Source organism: Chamaea fasciata, unplaced genomic scaffold (genome assembly GCF_029207755.1).
Source record: "Chamaea fasciata isolate MVZ Bird 193981 ecotype frontalis unplaced genomic scaffold, bChaFas1.0.hap1 SCAF_19, whole genome shotgun sequence".
In the NCBI taxonomy this organism is placed as follows: domain Eukaryota; kingdom Metazoa; phylum Chordata; class Aves; order Passeriformes; family Sylviidae; genus Chamaea; species Chamaea fasciata.
This window is the reverse complement of record NW_027094104.1, coordinates 4,967,169-4,983,605: the sequence shown is the minus strand read 5'-3', so window position 1 is coordinate 4,983,605 and position 16,437 is coordinate 4,967,169. Positions and strand designations below refer to the sequence as shown.

General features: G+C 66.7%; 5 protein-coding genes across 7 annotated transcripts; 2 read left to right on the top strand and 3 right to left on the bottom strand.

The window, feature by feature from the left end:
• Positions 1–124: 124 nt before the first annotated feature.
• TSPAN10 (tetraspanin 10) lies at positions 125–1,738 on the top strand. Its single transcript, XM_066200684.1, has 3 exons — positions 125–222; positions 498–1,072; positions 1,364–1,738. Exons 1-3 carry the CDS (start codon positions 160–162, stop codon positions 1,668–1,670), a joined length of 945 nt encoding a protein of 314 aa, XP_066056781.1. The 5' UTR covers positions 125–159; the 3' UTR covers positions 1,671–1,738.
• Positions 1,739–1,884: 146 nt separating this feature from the next.
• Positions 1,885–2,935, bottom strand: PDE6G (phosphodiesterase 6G). Its single transcript, XM_066200561.1, has 3 exons — positions 2,327–2,935; positions 2,211–2,251; positions 1,885–2,125 (listed from the first exon to the last, which is right to left on the bottom strand). The coding sequence occupies exons 1-3, from the start codon at positions 2,470–2,472 to the stop codon at positions 2,049–2,051; spliced, it is 264 nt and encodes an 87-aa protein (XP_066056658.1). The 5' UTR covers positions 2,473–2,935; the 3' UTR covers positions 1,885–2,048.
• A 546-nt stretch (positions 2,936–3,481) lies between these two features.
• On the bottom strand, positions 3,482–5,254 carry OXLD1 (oxidoreductase like domain containing 1). Its single transcript, XM_066200390.1, has 2 exons — positions 5,192–5,254; positions 3,482–4,732 (listed from the first exon to the last, which is right to left on the bottom strand). Exons 1-2 carry the CDS (start codon positions 5,234–5,236, stop codon positions 4,331–4,333), a joined length of 447 nt encoding a protein of 148 aa, XP_066056487.1. The 5' UTR covers positions 5,237–5,254; the 3' UTR covers positions 3,482–4,330.
• A 121-nt stretch (positions 5,255–5,375) lies between these two features.
• On the top strand, positions 5,376–7,522 carry CCDC137 (coiled-coil domain containing 137). Its single transcript, XM_066200301.1, has 6 exons — positions 5,376–5,632; positions 5,993–6,120; positions 6,297–6,507; positions 6,759–6,841; positions 6,962–7,041; positions 7,173–7,522. Exons 1-6 carry the CDS (start codon positions 5,394–5,396, stop codon positions 7,368–7,370), a joined length of 939 nt encoding a protein of 312 aa, XP_066056398.1. The 5' UTR covers positions 5,376–5,393; the 3' UTR covers positions 7,371–7,522.
• Positions 7,523–9,046: 1,524 nt separating this feature from the next.
• GPRC5C (G protein-coupled receptor class C group 5 member C) lies at positions 9,047–15,465 on the bottom strand. 3 transcript variants are annotated; one of them, XM_066200741.1, is made up of 5 exons: positions 15,313–15,465; positions 10,909–11,929; positions 10,243–10,340; positions 9,906–10,049; positions 9,047–9,760 (listed from the first exon to the last, which is right to left on the bottom strand). In XM_066200741.1, the coding sequence occupies exons 2-5, from the start codon at positions 11,918–11,920 to the stop codon at positions 9,728–9,730; spliced, it is 1,287 nt and encodes a 428-aa protein (XP_066056838.1). In that variant the 5' UTR covers positions 11,921–11,929; positions 15,313–15,465; the 3' UTR covers positions 9,047–9,727. The 3 variants fall into 3 exon arrangements, with proteins under 3 accessions (XP_066056838.1, XP_066056836.1, XP_066056835.1); XM_066200739.1 differs by having other exon boundaries at positions 10,243–10,337; positions 15,313–15,380; XM_066200738.1 differs by lacking the exon at positions 15,313–15,465 and adding an exon at positions 13,204–13,239.
• Between the last annotated feature and the right edge of the window lie 972 nt (positions 15,466–16,437).

Below are 16,437 nucleotides of genomic sequence, written 5' to 3'. Positions count from 1 at the left end.
CTGTGGAGCAAGGGGGGATCGGGTCCAGCTGTGGGAGTGGGTGGGTGGGTAGGGGGATCGTGCCCCGCTGTTGGGCGGCACACACAGCCCCATTTAAGCCCGCCCGCAGCCCCTCTCACATGATGGGAGTGTGACGGGTCTGGGCACGAGGTAACGGTGATGGCGCTGAGCAGAGTCCGCCTGTTCCAGTCCCACGGGGAGGGCACCCGGCTGCTGCCTCAGGTAATCCTGGGACCCCCACTCCTCTCCCACGGGACCCCTTACCGTGCACCCCACGTTTCCCCACCCTGGGTAGTGCTGCTTCTGTGCTGCATCCCTGGGGGTCCCTTAGGGTCAGAGTCTTTGGGGTGCTCCCCTGCAGACGCCCTTGGTGAGCAGGAGTGGGTTTGGGGCTAAGCGAGGCTGTGTAGGGTGGCTGCAGGAGCCTGTGACAGTGTCCGGCTGTGGGACGAGGTCCATGGGCTGGAGGAACATTTCTGGCTCCTCTGTCTGTGCAGGCATCCAGGCTGGTGGAGCTGCCCTACTCCTCCTTTGATGACGAGGATGATGACGACGCGGCTGAGCAGGACCCCGGGGTGTGCTACCCCAACCCCCCCAAACTGAGCACCTTCAGCCACTGCGTGCGCTACCTGGCCTTCCTCTGGAACCTCTTCTTCCTCCTGCTGGGGCTGCTGACCCTTGCTGTGGGGTTCTGGGGGCTGCTGGCCAAGAGCCCCCTGCCCGGGGGGGAACGTGGGGTGCCCCTGAGCTCAGACCCCATGCTGCTCTTTGTGCTGGCGGGGCTGGGGGCCAGCTCCGTGTCCCTGGCTGGCTGCCTGGGCGCCTTCCGAGCCAGCCCCTGCCTGCTGCGCTTCTTCCTGGGTTCTGTGCTGGCTTTTGGGGGGCTGGAGGTGCTGGGGGGGCTCCTGCTGCTGCTGGCGCGGCGGCGGCTGCGGGACGCGCTGCGGGACCTGCTGCTCCTCTGCCTCCTGCGCTACCAGGAGGATCCTGACCTGCAGTTCCTGGTGGATGAGGTGCAGAGGAGCCTCCAGTGCTGCGGCCTCGAGTCCTACCGCGACTGGGAGAGCAACCTGTGAGTCGGGGCCGGGGGGGTTGTAGTGGGGGACCCCATGCCCGCCACGGGGCTGCAAGCCTCCTTTGTGGGACCCCATGCCCCCCATGGGGCTGAAGACCCCCTGTTCCTTGTGGGGTCTCTGCTGGGGACTCGTGTTTGGGGTGGTGGGAGCCCCAAAACAGCCCAGAAAAGAGAGCGATGAGCTGGAACCCACAGTTGGTGTCCAGTTCTGTGGCTGGGAGCATGGGAGCCCCCCATCCCCGCACCCCAAATGTTTGTGACCCCCACATCCCCGTGTCCATCCCACAGGTATTTCAACTGCAGCGCCCCGGGCGTGCAGGCGTGCGGTGTCCCGGCCTCCTGCTGCCAGGACCCTCTGGAGAACGGCTCCGTGCCCAACGCCCAGTGCGGGTTCGGGGTGCTGGGGCTGGGGGCGGCGGGGGCCGGGGCCGTGGTGCACACGGGGGGCTGCGAGGCCGCTCTGGGCGTGTGGCTGCGGGGCCAGGCTGGGGCCATTGCCGCCGGGGCCACCGCCCTGGTGCTGGTGGAGGCCGTGGGAGCACTCCTGGCACTGAAGGTGCTCGGGGATATCTCGGCTGTGAGGGTGTGGGAGTGAGGGCACGGTGAGAATTGGGCTGGTTTGTCCTGAATAAACCTTGTGTAAATCCTGAGCCCGTCTGTGTCTTGTCCATGCCACCATGGCCACTGGTGCTGCTGCTGGCATTGCAGCTGCCCGGGTGTGGGAGTGAGGGGTGGGTGTCTGGGGTGCTGGTCCAGCCCCAAATAAACCTTGTCAGACTCCTGAACCCATCTGTGTCCTGCCCATCCCACGCCCAGCTGGCTGTGGGGAGCCGCTTTCCCTCCTCCCCAGCCCACAACACTGACTGCTGTGCTCGTTTGGGTTTAATGAGCATTTTTTCCAAGCTGAGCCCCCAGCATGGGCAGGGGGCCTCAACCTACACAGCACTATGGGGTTGGTGATCCTCCCCAAATCCTAAATGATTCCGTACTGAGCCAGCTCATGCAGCTCCAGGTGGCTGAAGGCTTCCCAGGGACAGATGACAGTGATGTCTGAGGAGAGAGAGGACAGAGGTTGTGGTGGTGTGACCCCTCCAGCCCCTGACCCCCCTCTGCCAAAGGACTGGCATTCCCATACCTGTTCCCAACCCCTCCATGCCTGGTATGTCATCACCGAACCTGCAAGAACAGAGGAATTGTCGGGCCTGACCCCAGGCAGAGCCCCCCCACATCCCAGAGCCCTTCCCCACTCACCCCTGCACCCCCTTTTTGGGGGGTTTGCTCTTGAACTGCCTCGTCTGCCTCTGTTTGAACTTGGGGGGTCCCTTGCGGGGGGTGGCGGGACCCCCGGTGACCCTCGTGGCCGATTTGACCTCCAGCTTGGGGGGCTCCAGGCTCATGGCTGTGGGGGGCTGGCAGCCCCTGCTCACGGCGTTCCCTGCGGATCCGGTGCCGGCACAGGACAGCTCCTCACACCCCCTGGAGGGAAATGGGGGGCACCAGCTTCTCCTCCCACCCCGTCCTTCATGGGCTTTGCAGAGCCCCCTCCCCACAGGGATCAGCCCAGCTCAGCCATTAATCCCCAAAGCCAGGGAAGGGCATCCCGGGGGGCACCAGAGCTGCTGCTGCTCCTTCCTCCCTTGTCCCCCACCCCAGTGTGGATGTGACACCTGGGGACCCCTCAGGGCACTGCCAGGACTCTCCCGTGGCTTGCCCCAGCTCTGTGCTGGGTGGTGGGTACCCCAGGCTGGGAAGGGGGAGCAGAGGATGGCCCATGGCACCAGGAATGGGAATTTGGTGGCACAAGCCCAGCTCTGGGATAGGCATGAGGGATTTGGCCCTGCTGCAGAGCTGGACACGGCCCTGGGAACAAGGATCCAACCCAGGGAGATGTTCCTGGATGCAGGAAGAGCACCAAAGCAACCGCATGTCCTCCCAGCCCAGAAACCCCTGACTCACAGAGTCCTGCGATTCCCGAATCCACAGCTGCTCCCTCTGCCCGGTTCCCTCCGTCCCCAGAGATGCTCTGGGGGGCTTTTCGGGGAGGGAGATTTATCCTGCCCGGGGGTAATAGGATTATTTCTCTCCCTTCTCTCCCTAGGGGTAATCCGGTGTCCTTCCCCTGCTCTGGTGGGGAGGAGGTGTCAGGATTAGCCCTGACCGTGCTGGGTGGGCAGTGGATCCCACGTGGGGGGGATCCTGCCTCCTCTCCTGGGGGATCCCCATTCCCAAAGAGATTCCCCCAGTGTCCTCTGAGCCCAGAGGGAGTGATGGGACCCCCATTCCTGTCTCCATCCCAGCCTGGGTGGAGGTCCTGATCCCGGCCAGAGAGGGTCGGGCAGCCCCTGCCCACAGCTGCTGCTGCTCTAAAGCTTCCCTAATCCAGCACTAAAGCAATTAAAAACAGAATAATCTCGGCACACTTTAATTGAACTTCAGCCCCTGCCACTAATTGCAATTAGTTGGGCTCCAACAAATAGGATTAAAGGGATCCAGGAGTGTTTCCCATGGAGAATCACCTACTTCCCTGGCAGAGAGCAGAGCCTGGCTGTTAATTTGGGTTCATTAATGAGTGACATTCGAGGGCTTGGTGGCTTCTTGGGGACCTTGTCCTGGGATGGTGTGGGGGGGTCTGTGTGGGTCTCAATGGCTGCAAGTCCCCCTGGATGGAAGGGGGCGTTTCGGGACAATTTTACGGGGATTGAAGATGGAGGCACAAAAGGCACCTTGGAGAGCAGCCTGGCAGGATGTGACACCAGGGACAGGGCCAGTGTCCTTGACAAGAGGCTGCTGCTTCCCACGTGCCTGGTGCCACACGCTGCCCCCCTGAGCCCTCCCCACGCCCCTAAGAGGCTTTGTGGTGCCAGGGGGAGGGGTGTGGCACAGCTCCCCTGCCCTCCCCATCACCAGGGCACGGTCAAGGTGCTGAAAATCCCCCCAAGGTGCTTAAATTCCAGCTGGGAGCACAGGAGAAGGAGGAGGAGAGGGCTGGGGGCCACTCCAGCCTGCCCTTGGCAGGGATTTGCCATGCTGAGGAGAGCACAGCATCCAGCTCCTGGGAAATCCGGGGCTCAGGACACACCTGAGCTCCCACCTGTCCCCAAGGGCAGCTCCCTCTGACACAGGAGGTGACCCGACCCCGTGTGACACCCCCGGGATCCCGTGCTCAGCACACAATAAACGCTATAAATAACCCAAGGCCGGATCCTGTCCCCCCCCAGGGGTGTCCCCCACCAGTCTGGGGAGCCCGGGGGAGGCTCAGTCCTTCCTGGCACGCAGCCTGATCTCCATCCTGAGGATCATTTTGATGTTCTCGTCCTCCACGTGCTGCTCCACGGCCGCCAAGGCCTGGGCTCCGCCGTCCCGGTGCCGCTCCAGCAGCTCCTCCACGTATCCCACCCAGACACAGTTGGGGCAGCCGGTGCCGCAGCAGTGGGTGGGCGGGGGGGGCAGCGGGGGGGCTGCAGGAGGGTCCCCCCTGTCGCCATCGGGGGTGGCTGTGCCGCTGTCCCCTCCCGGCGTGTCCGAGGTGCTCGGGCTGTCAGAGGAGCCCGCGGTGTCCGAGGTGCCGCCGGCCTTCGCTGTGGTGTCCAAACGCCGCCGGGGGCTGCAGGTGTTGGCGGGGTGGGGGCGCGGGGTCCCTCTGAGGCTGTTTGGGGGCTGCAGGGAACAGAGACCAGTCTGGGGGGCCACGGCGGGGCTGCTGCACCCCCAACGCAGCCGCAGGGAACCCCGCTCCCAGTGTACCCCCCCGCACACCGCTGTCACCCCCAGCACCGCCAAATGTCCCTTCCTACACCCCCAATTCCTGCCCCCCACCCCATTCTCTGCACCCCCTTGTGCCCCCCTCAGCCCCATCCCCAACATATCCCCACTCCCCTCAGTCCCCATTCCCTCCTTGTCCCCGCATGCCTCCCAAATCCCCCAAGCCCCCCTTTTCCCCCGCCATCCCCAGCACCCCCCATGCCCCCCCAGCACCCCCGTGTCCCCTCTGTCCTCGCTCACATCTCACGCCCAGCACCTCTTTGCCCCTCCCGAGGACTCCCCCGTGTCGTCCCCGTCCCCGGCACCCCGTTGTCCCCCCGTTGTCCCCCGTGTCCCCCCCCGGTCCCCGCTCACCCCCCGGCGCGCCCCCGCCAGCCCCCGCGCCCCCCGCAGCAGCATCCGGCCGCAGCGCTCTGTCCCCGCCCCCGCCCGAGTGACAGCCCTCCCAGCCAATGGCAGCGCGGCGCGCTCTGCCAGGCGGGCGCTGGGGGGATGGGAGGACCAATAAGCAGCAGGGGCGGGGCCAGAAAGTCGGAAGCGGCGGTGGAACGGCCACATGAGGAGTGGCGGGGCCATGGCCCTGGGACGGGGACAGGGACAGAAACCGGCCCGGGGACCGCGACAAAAACTGGGATTGGGACCGAAACAGGGACAGAGACCAGGACAGGGACCGAAACAGGGCCGGGGACCGGGACCAGGACAGGGACAGAAAGCAGGAGCGGGACGGAAAGCCGGAGCGGGACAGAAAGCGGGACCGAGATCGGAACATGGACCGGGCGTCCCGCGGCGCGAAAGGTCAGTGCCCGCGGGATTCAATCGGGGTCGCTCCCGGGTTGGGACCTGCACCCGCGCGGGGTCTCGGGGCGCGGGTGGGCCCTGGCGGGGCGCGTTCTCGGCGTCTGCGTCCTGATCTCTGCCCGTGCCCGGGTCCCGATGTCTGCCCGTGCCGACCCTGATGTCTGCCCATGGTCCCGGTGTCCAGCCAGGCCTGAGTCTCAGTTTCCCACCGTGCTCAAATCCCAGCATCCTTCCATACCTGGATCCCAGTGTCCCGTTGCGTCTGAGTCCCGGTGTCCCAGTGCCTGGGTCCCGCTGTCCCAGCCTCCAGGTGCTGGTGCTTCCCTGGAGTCCTCTCACTGTGCTTCCTTTCCCCAGGAAGGAGAAGAAGGACAACATGAAGCCCAAGCACCCCGACGAGCAGGAGATCCCGTTCCGCCTGCGGGAGCTGATGCGGAGCCGCGAGGCCCTGAAGCGCCCAGACCCCGGGAAGAGGCGGGTGGCAGGTGGGACACGCAGGTGGCCCCAGCAGGTGGCCAAGGGCCTGGCCCAGGAGCCCGTGGCATGGCTGGATCCTGCCATGGGACATCCTCCTCCCTCGGGTGATGTCCCACCCGTGCTCTGCCAGCCGGGAGGACCCCCGTGGTGTCACCGCTGCAGAAATGTCACCCATTTCTCCTAGAGGAGAAGCAGCAGCAGAAGTCCAAGGGCCCCAAGGCCCCGGGGGCCATCCCTGTGCCCAAGTTCCGGAGGGGCAAGGGGGAGTCAGAGCGTTCCTACATCTGCCGCATGGAGCAGGAGGTGCAGCACATGCTCTTCCTCACGGAGAACCAGCTCCAGCGGGAGCCTGAGAAGGAGGAGACAGCTCCAGAGAAGTCCAAAAGGAAAAAAGAGTGAGAGCAAAGGCATGGGGGCAGATGGGGCCCGCCCATGCCTGTGGCCTGCCCCCTTGCCCAGTTCTGCCGGGCACATCTGGGGGTGCAGATATGGGGCAGTGGGCCCCCTTTCCATGGGGATGGATCTCTGGGAACAGCCACAAGCCTGCCTCACCCTCCTGGGGGGAAAGCTGTGGGATCTGGGGAGCTCCCGTGGGGTAGGGACTCATTCCTTGCTCCCTGTCCACTCCTGTAATGTGGCTCTTCAGGTTTCAGAAAAGGAAGCTGGAAAAAGCTCGGAAGAAAAGGGAGGAGAAGAAGGAGGACATGCTGGAGAAGAGCCTGTTCCAAGGTACGAATGGAGTGGGGGGAGCTGAGGTGATCCCCAGCCCTGGGGGCAGCACATGGAGGGGTGGGGGGAGCTGGGCTGGGCATCCCAAGGGTCTCCCACTGACCCTGGCTTCACTTGCAGACACGGTGCCGTTCGGAGAAGTGGTGACACAGCCACCCACCATCACCTCCCGGCCCAGGGGACGGGGTCCTGCCGAGCAGGTGAGCTCTGGGGACGATGCCACCACCCCTTGGGTACCTGGGAGGGCAGCGGTGGCCTCAGTGAGCCAGTGACAGCTCCTTGGGGTGCAGTCTCACCCTTCATCCCTGAGCTGTCCCATCTCTGCCCGCAGGCTGGACGGAAGCAGCTCCTCCTGACGCCTCGCCTGGGCCAGAGCCAGGCGTCCCCCGTGTCCCCTGTGTCCCCAGTGGTGTCGATGGCTCGCCGGCGCATCCTGGAGGAGGAGCGAGCGCGTGTCATCCAGGCCTACAGGGACATCCAGAGGCGCAAACAGCTGGAGCGGGACCGGGCCCGGGGTGGTCCAGGCTGAGGACTTTGGGACTCGAGAGGGACATTGTGACATGCTCTTGTGTCACTGCTGAGCCCTGGGGCTTCCCACAGCTCCACACTCCACAGCTCAGCGCTGGAGTGGGGTCCCTGTGGTGCCACAGACTCTGCTTGGAGTAAAAAGTGCCAGTGGGAGCTGGTGGTGTGAGCGTGTCTGTGCTCCCAATTCCTTAGGGATTCCTTAGGGACACTGCTGTGCTGGCAGGTGGCAGTCCCAGGCATGTCACTGTTGGCACAGGCTGGCCCTGGCAGGGTTCTGGTGAGGGCAGGAGCCTTGTTCCTCAGCCATGACGAGACCCCAGTAGTGCCTGGCCAGCTCAGCCCGGTGGGAGGACAGTGGGGCAGTGCTGGGGATGAAGCGTGCCACAGGACTCACTTGCACGGTGTCACTTGCCTTTATTGTCACTATTGGTGACCCTGCTTGAGCCCTGGGGCTGCAGCCACACACAGCCCTGCCCTTGGCATCACTGCCCGTGTCCCTCCCTGGCCCTGGTCACGGTGACCCCGGGGCCAGGTGTGCTGCCACGTCCCCGCCGCTGCGCCCGCGCCCCTCTCGGTGCCACCTGCCACCGCCCTGCCACCCCCCCGGGCAGCCCCTGGCTCCGGGGAGGCTCCGGGGCTGCTCCCGGCGAGGCACAGCCGTGTCTGCCTCACCTGGCCGGACAAAGGCGCCGCTGTTCCGCGGCCCCGCCGGCACAAAGCGTTCCCTGTTGGAGCGCGGCCGCCCCGCGCTGCGGCCGGCGCTGGCGGGGCCGGTGGGATCCCGCGCTTCCGGAGGGGCTGGGCACGGCCGCTGAGCCGCTCCGCTGTCCCCTGCCACGCCTCAGTACGGCAGTCTTTGCACCTTGTTTTTTCGGGCGGCTTTGCCATCCCCAGGGTGTCACCGCTGTGTCCCCGCGAAGGTGGAGGTGCCTTTGTGGGTCACCCGCTGTGCCATGTGGTGCCCGCGGCCGGTAGGCGGGTGTGCTGTGGTGACAGTGGCCCTGGTGACACCGAGTGCCTGGTGCTGCTGGGCAATGTCCCCGCTTCCACTCGGCACCAGGTAAACACAGGTGACAGGTAAACACGGGTGACGCAGCACAGCCCAGGGGGCACGGCCACATCCTACTGCAAACACCCGGCTCCCGCGGCCGTGTCCTCGGAGCCGAGAGTGTGGGTTTGTGCCAGCTAAAGGTATGGCCGGGACATGGGCAGTGCTACACTCCCGCTGTGTGTCCCTTGTGTGGACACCGTGCAGGGCACACGTGCCCACCGGCAGCCCCAGCGCCGCCATCCCGGCTCCGGCTCAAGGAGACCGGGTCACCCGCTGCCCCCACCGAGCCATTCCAGCCCTGAATAATTCATGGCACTGCTGGCCGCAGGCTTCCTGCCCGGAGGAGGAGGAATGGCTGTGGAGGGGAAGGCAATCCGAGCAGGAAAACCACCACGACCTTGGCACGTCCTCCCTGCTGTGCCACCTCCTGCCCGGCAGCCCATCTGCCCACGGGATCCCGGCCCAGCGGCCCCAGCTGGGTGGATGGGGGTGCTGAAGACCCTGCCCGGAGCCCCCCTCATGCTCCCTGTCACTCCCCTAAATGGGGGCATGGGGCTGAGCCCGTGGGACACCCCGGTGGGATTTGGAACACCTGGGACTCCCATCACAGGTCACCTGTGACAGCGTCATAGGAAAAACCACCTTTATTGGGGCGACCTGAAAAAAAGGGAAAGGAAACTTGACAGAGAAAGCCACAAGGAGGGCGAGGGGCCCAGCTCCCTCCCCACTCCCTGCAGGGGTCCCCGAGCCCCGAGGGGGGAAGGCACCAAGAAGGTGGCCAGAGCTGTGGGGGGCTGGTCCCCAGCCCCAGCAAGGCACTGATCCCCTGGACCCCAGAAATGTGGAAGCAGAGGCACAGAAGGAGGCAGAGCTGGGGACAGCTTTGTGTCCCCTTGTGCCCTGCGGTGGGATGGGGCCAGCTCAGCTCGGGGTCCCCAGGGCTGGTGGGGGTCAGTGTGGGTCCAGGGGCTCGGTGCTGAGGGTGTCCTAGGCGGGGGTCCCCAGCTTTGGAGGGTCCATGGTGTGGGGAAGGTGGGGTGTGTCTGTGCGTCACAAAGGCAGTGAGGCGTCAGCTGGGGGTGTCCCCACGGGAGTCAGTCCTTGAGGCAGGGATTTGGGGGTCCACGGCCAGGGGGGAGCGCTGGCTCTGGGGCCGTGTCCAAGCATCCCACGGGCAGGAGCCAGCTCTGGCTGCCAGCCGGGGTGGGATTCACACGTCAGGGCGGGATGGGGCCGGGCGGGCCGCGGGCAGCGGGACGGAGTGGCCGCGGTTGTGCCGGCGCTGCGGGAGCTGCGTCACGGGGGCTTCACCACCGGTTCCTGCTGTACGGGGACTGCACCTGTGGGCACAGCGGGGTGGCACTGCGGTGGCACCAGGACCACGGACGTGTACCCTGACCCACCGGGGGGAGCTCTGGTTGCCGGGCAGGGCCGTCACCGTGGCAGGGTTGGACTTTGCCCCCGCTGCAGCCACCGTTCACCCACCTGGCAGCTGCGGGTGTCCCTCGGGATGCTGGAGTGCCGGGCCTGCGCCGCAAAGGCGTCCTCGGCTCGGAGCGTGGAGCTGGCGCTGCCGGGCATGGGGCTGGTGGAGGCGCGGGGCAGGATCACGTCGTAGGGACCTTCAGTCTGAGAGACAGACACGGGGGTGGGAGGTCACAGCACCGGGAATGCCCCAGCCCCACGGGGTCCCAGGGAAGGCTTGGAAGGTCCCCACCCCGTTACAGCAGCCATTGGGACACACAGGAAGCCCCCACCCACACCCTGTCCCGCATGGCCGTCGCTCCTGGCAGGATGTGGCCACCCCTGGCGTCACACTCACCGTCCCCTTGTGCATCAGAGCCATCTCAGTGGGCTGGTAGACGCTGGTCAGCAACTGCCCGTTGTAGCCACTGTATGGGGACACCGGCTTCTTGGCTGCTGAGACACGGGGACAGTCACCACAGAGCCACTGCCACCCTGCTGGGGCTCCTTGTACCTCGTTAGCAGGTTTAACGAGCTGACTCAGCAGCTGCGTGCCTTTCCCTTGGGACACTCCTGCCCCAGGGATGGCATCGGTGCTGCCTGGCCACGGCTTGTTATTGTAGGGTCTCTCGGGTGCAGGTGCTGCTCAGGGGGACCCTCCCTCCCCCATGGGGCGCAGACACCTGGTGTCCCCACCCATGCTAGCCATTGTCACCACCCCGTGTTATTGCAGGGTCTTGTGGGCCTGGGGCGGAGGGGCAGGAGCCGCGGGCACCCCATGCTGGAGGAGGGAGCTCCCTGTGGCTGCTGGGCTCAGCCCAAACTGGTACACCCAGCCCGGCCAGTTCTCGGGAGCCACAACAGCAGCAGGCGCCAGTGCCGGGCAGGTCACTGCCAGACATCTCATCACCCAGCCACCACTGCCATCTGCGCTGGGGACATCCCCCAGGGTCCCCAAGAGGATGGTGCCCGCTGGCAGCCCTGCCATGGGGTGAGAGGGTCCCTGGCGAGCCCTGGCGCCTACCAAAGGATGGCTCATCCATGGAGAACGCCTTGTTCTCTACGAACATGCTCTGCGACTTCTGCTCCTTGAGGATGGTCTCGTAGCCCACTCCACGCGTGGGGTAGCCGTCGTCCTCGAAGGCCTGCTCGGGGCTGCGCCGCGTCACGTGTGTCACCTCGGGGATGACGTAGAGCAGCAGGAAGGCGGCGGCGTTACAGACCAGCGCGATGGCCAGCGTGGGGTCATCCCAGCCGGGCTTGTGGCCGGCACGCTGGTTCCCGTACAGGTACATGATGGTCCACGCCAGCCAGATGGCCACCGAGAGGCCGGTGGTGGCCAGGATGAAGGCGCCGTGCTTGCGCCAGCGGCCGTAGCGGCCGCAGAGGGTCGGCCAAGCCGTGCCGAAGGCGGCCACCAGCAGGGCCATGACGTAGATGAGGGCCATGACGAAGTCAGCGTCCGCCAGCTGGCAGGGGTCCGCGGGGCCGCCCTCGCGCTGCCCCACCGTGATGATCAGCCACTCGGTGTTGATGATGACCTCGACAGAGGCGAGGGACAGGGCCACTGCCAGCGTCACCCAGCCCCGCGGGGCCCGGTTGCGCCGTGCCAGGAAGTTGAGGGCCACGGCGTGGGCCAGCAGGCAGGAGAAGCAGATCCCGAAGAGGACGCCGAAGAGGAAGCGGCGGGAGGTGCAAGTGGAGAAATCCGGCCCCACGATGAAGTCAAAGGTCAGGCAGAAGAGCCCGAAGGTGCCCAGGAGGAAGAAGACCTGCGTGGCCACCAGGCTCTTCTTCTGGTGGTCCTGCACAAAGGGCAGGCTGGCCACCAGGACGATGGTGAGCACGAAGGTGGTCACCACGCCGAGGCTGGCCACTGCTTCCACCCCGATGCCCCAGCCTGCCGAGAGGTCACAGAGGTTGTAGTAGAGGGAGGAGAGGTCATGGCTGCAGCCCGGGGGCGGCATGGGCTGCGCGGTGGCTGTGGGAAGCAGGGCCAGCAGCACGGCCGTGGTGCCCATCCTGCACCGTGGCATCCAGGGACCCTGCAGGACACAGTGGGGTCAGGGCACAGGGACTGAGGATGGGGATCAGCTCCCGGCTCGGAGCATCCCTGCCCGTGGTCCCCACTGAGCATCCCGTGGTGTGCAGCGGGGTCCTGGGGAGCTCTGTCCTGCTGGCACAGCTGAGCTCACCCAACGTGGCCAGGGAGCTCCAGATGGGACCAGGCTGCCACCCGTCCCCCATTGGCTTCTTGCCTGGAGGTTGGTGGCAGCTGAGGAGGGGCTCAGCCCCTCTGTGCCCCATGTGATCCCTCCCAACATGGGGATTCTCTGGGGGTGTCCTGGTCCCCTCCTCCGCTGTCAAGAGCAGCACCGTGCCTGATGGCTTCCCAGGAACACCAAATGTGGGCCCGGACCAGATGGCAGAGGTGATACTGGGGGACAGGATTGTCCCCTTCCTTTGTCCCTGCATGCCACCACATTCCTCTTTCCATTTCTCCCATCCCATTTCCCTCTGGCTTTGGGCACCTGCCCAGTGCAGGTCGCATGTCCAGGGTGCTGGCACGTAGGCAGCCGCAGCCTGGCACAGCACGGCACGGCACGGACTCCCAGTCCCTGTCCCCACCGTTGCCACCCCATCCCTGCCACCCCATGGTGGGCACGGGGAAGAGGAGGCAGTGAGAAATCTGCAGCCTCACTGCTGGGGGAGGAAACCGGGAGGGATCCCCAGCAAGGACATGCTGGGGCCGGGACCCCCGGTCCCCCGAGGGGCACCCCCCGGGCCCGGGTTGGGGACAGGAACCCCCAGCACCACGCTGGGACGGAGTCCCTGTGCCCGCGGGTTCCAGGAGTTCTGCCACCTTCGGTTCTCACCGCGTCCCCCAGCCGGGCTTCACCCCCATCTCCAACCCGGTACCGGCCGCACCTTCCTCCCGGTTTCCCCCGCGCCCCCGGCGGCTGCAGCCGAGTCCCCAGTACTGCTCCTCCTGCGACCCCGCCCGGTCCCTCGCATCGCCCCTTGGCTTTCCCCGCTTCCCCGGCCCGGTCCCGCCGCACTCCCGTCTCGCTCCCCCTGCCCCTCCCGCCGGTTTCCCCCGCCCGGTCCTCCCGCAGCCCCATCCCGCAGCGTCCCGGTGCTTCCCGGCGCTCCCGCCAGGTCCTGGCCCCGAAACTCCTCCGGAGCGGCCCCCAACCCTCCGGCCGGAGGAGCTGTGGGGGCGGACGGCTCTCGGTCCCGGTCTCGGTCTCTTCCCGTCGGCGTTGCCGGTGCCCCCCAGTCCCTCAGGGCTGGCTCCCCCGTCCCCCGCCCCGCTCACCGGCCGCAGCCCCCGGTGCCCGGCGCTCCGCTCCCTCCGTGCCGAGCCGAGCCAGCCCCGGTGCCGCCGCACCGTGCGCCTGCCTGGCCCGGCCCCTCCCCGAGGTGCGGCTCAGCCCCGGGAGCGCGGTCGGGGCCGGCCGGGACCTGCCCCGCCGCACCGGGCGGGGGCATTGGGGTCCCGCACCGGCGGGGGTGTCGTACCGGGGCGCGGAGGGGGCTGGTGGGGGGAAAGAACCCCCACGGGGGGCGCGAAAAGGGGGGAGCCCACCTGGTCATCGATGTGATGAGTCAGTGGGGCCTCAGCCATCAGTAATGAGTCTGGGGGGGCTCAGCCTGGCTCTGCCTCCCCGGGAAAGACTCTCAGGGGACATGGGACAGAGCCGGGGGCCTGCTCCAGGGCACGGATGGGGCTGAGGGGGGCAGAGCCCGGGTTGGGGGTGAAGCAGGGGGGAGCCCACCTGGCCATCGGTGTGATGAGTCTGGGGGTCTCAGCCTGGCCCTGCTGAGCGCTGCACATCAGGAAAGACCCTCAGGGGACAAGGGAGGGAGCAGCGGGGTCTGTGTCACCCACACGGGATCTTCCACCTCCGGTGGGCTCGGGTGAGAGCCGGGAGTGGCGCTGCACAGGCGGCCCCGGTGTAAGGATACACCGGCCTGGAGGGGCCTCCCGGAGGAATGTCAGCTGATGGATAAAGCCGGAGCCCTTGGCAGGGCAGCAGGACCCAGAAAACCCCAGAAAACCCCACAAAAGCCCTTTCTGCAGAGGGCTGGGGACCAGGGCAGCCCCAGCCCAGGGCACTGGCAGGGTTTGGTGGTCCCTGTCCTGGCGGGGGTGACCGCGGCCCTGGAGTTGGGATGGGTACCCCACATTCATCCCTGGGGATGGAGAAAAGCCCTGGGAGATTTGGGGCACCCCGGGGGCCCTGCCAGCCCTGGGAGAGGTTTCCAGGCAGGCGCTGCTATTTCGGGAGGGTGAAGCAAGAGGGTGAAGGATGCAGAGGAAAGTTCAATGTGCCTCCGGCGAGGCCTGCCCCAGTCCAGGCCGGGGTGAAAACAATCCGGGGAGAAAGGGCAGCAGAGCTTTCAGTGGGAGGACCGGCTCCCACCGGAACCGGCGGCACCCGTGGCACAAGGACCGGCGCCTGCCGGAGCCCCCGGGGACAGGACGGTGTGTCCCGGCTCAGAGCTGCGCCACCGCCACCCTCCCGCCCTCTTCCTAAGGATCATTTGGCTTCGGGATGGTGTTTGGGATTGGATCATCCTTGCCCTGGCACAGGGCAGGGCAGTGCAGGCGAGGGGCTCTGCAGCGGCCCTAGTGCCTCAGTTTCCCCTGGGTTTGGAGCGCAGGCTCCAGGATTGGACAGCCCTCGCTCTCCGGGAAAGGCTCAGCCTCGGATAAGTGGTGCCGGGAGAGGAGGCCGCTTGTCCTGCCGCCCCCACACCGCAGCCCGGCCTCTCCACCGGCTGCTTCCTTCCGCCGGAGGCTTTCCCGGCTGCTGACTCAGCACGAGACCCCCGTGACCCCCCGTGGGGCCACCAGCAGGCGTCCGTCCCGCCGAGGCTGCCCCGTGGCCGCACAGCCTTTTGCCTTTCTTGTCCCTCCCCTCGGCGGGTGATTTCCTCATCCCCTTCCCATGGGAGTCCCCCCATCCCCCCACGGCGAGTGACTGAAGCCCCCTTCCCACGGAGACACCCTCATCTTCCACCCGCTGTGGGGGTTTTCCACTCCCCCTTCCCACGGGGAATTCCCTGCCTGCATTTCCAGCCCCCGTTGCTTGCTCCCGGCGTTTTTATAGGTCCTACAGAAAGACCCCAGCAGGCTGTGGGGTCACTGGGGATGATGACCACCATGTGCTGCCCTCGGTTTCCTCTCGGGGCGGTGGATCCCCGGCCCTGACCTCCCGGCACGGGCAGAACCCGATCGGAGTTCCCGGTGCTCTGGGTGGGCTCGGACCCGTGATCCCAGTGGTGGAACTGGGCAGAACTGGTCCTTCCAGCACAGAGGCCACACTGAGGGGCTGGGATGTCGCCCAGCACCGGGACCTGGACCCTGGCCAAGCTCTATCCGAAAACATCAGCACGCCGGGCGCATTTTTTCCAGGCTTACCTTTCCTCGGGAGCCGCAGGGACGGGCGGCTGGCACGGCTGGCACGGTGGCACGGCTGGCTGAACCCCGTCTCCGTGGCGGCTCCCCTCGGCAAGGACAGAGCCGTACCTGGAGCCGGGGGTCGCCGTTGCCCTCCCAGAGCCTCCCGCCGCTCCGGCCGGGGCTCGGAGCCGTTCCCAGCGGAGCCCCTCGCGCCGGCGGACGCCGTCAGCACATTTCCACCTCCTTTGCCAAGTAAATACGCACCGGTTGGCACAGGGGGGCCGGTGGCAATCGGGGGGGGGCGGGGGGGCAGTGGCAATCCCGGAGCTCCCGCCGAGGGTTCCCGAGGCAGCCGAGCCCCCCGCCCGGCGGCCCCTCAGCCCCTGCCCGCGGTCGGGTTAATAACTAATCCCTTCCCGGTTCTGCTCTCCTCACGTGCCAGAATTAATGGAGCGAGAACCTCCCAGGTACCCCCCGCGCCACCGGGTCGGGCTTTAACCCTGTCCCCCGGCAGGAGTCCGGTCTGGGATGAAGCGACATCCCCGGCGGAGTCTGTCCACGGCGGAGAATGAGCCGGGTGCGGGGGCAGGGTGGGTCCGTGAGTGGGTCAGCCCCACACCCTGAGGGAAAAAGCTGCGCTCCATCCCACCCCAGTGCGGGCACAGCCAGGGCTCGGGGATGGGCAGGGAGTCTGGGGGGGTTTGGGGGTGTCTCTGCGCCCTGCCAGGAGCCAGCTGAGGCCCTGATCCCCCCCGGGCACCCCCTGGGTCTGTCCTGCCCCGTCTCGGGAATCCGAGCGGAAAGGCTGGACGGTTTTGGGGGATTACGCTAAAGACCTTACAGGGAATTAGGGTGGCGGCAGGGCTGGTTTGGGGGGCTGGGGGTGCCAGCTCTCTGCCCCGGCAGTACCATCCCCGCAGTGTCCCATCCCTGCCCTCTGCTGGCAGTTGGGGACAGGCTGGCAAGGCACGGCCACTCCTCCGGTGTCACACCCGTTTGGCACTGGTGTAACTGGGAGGGCAGCACTGCATGCACCCGATGCAGGGGGGCATTGCAGCCTGACTGCTGCCAGCGGGATTAATAGGTAGGGGCCAGGAGCTGTGATCTTACCGTGTGTCCAGACCCCACTGCTGGGGACAGCAG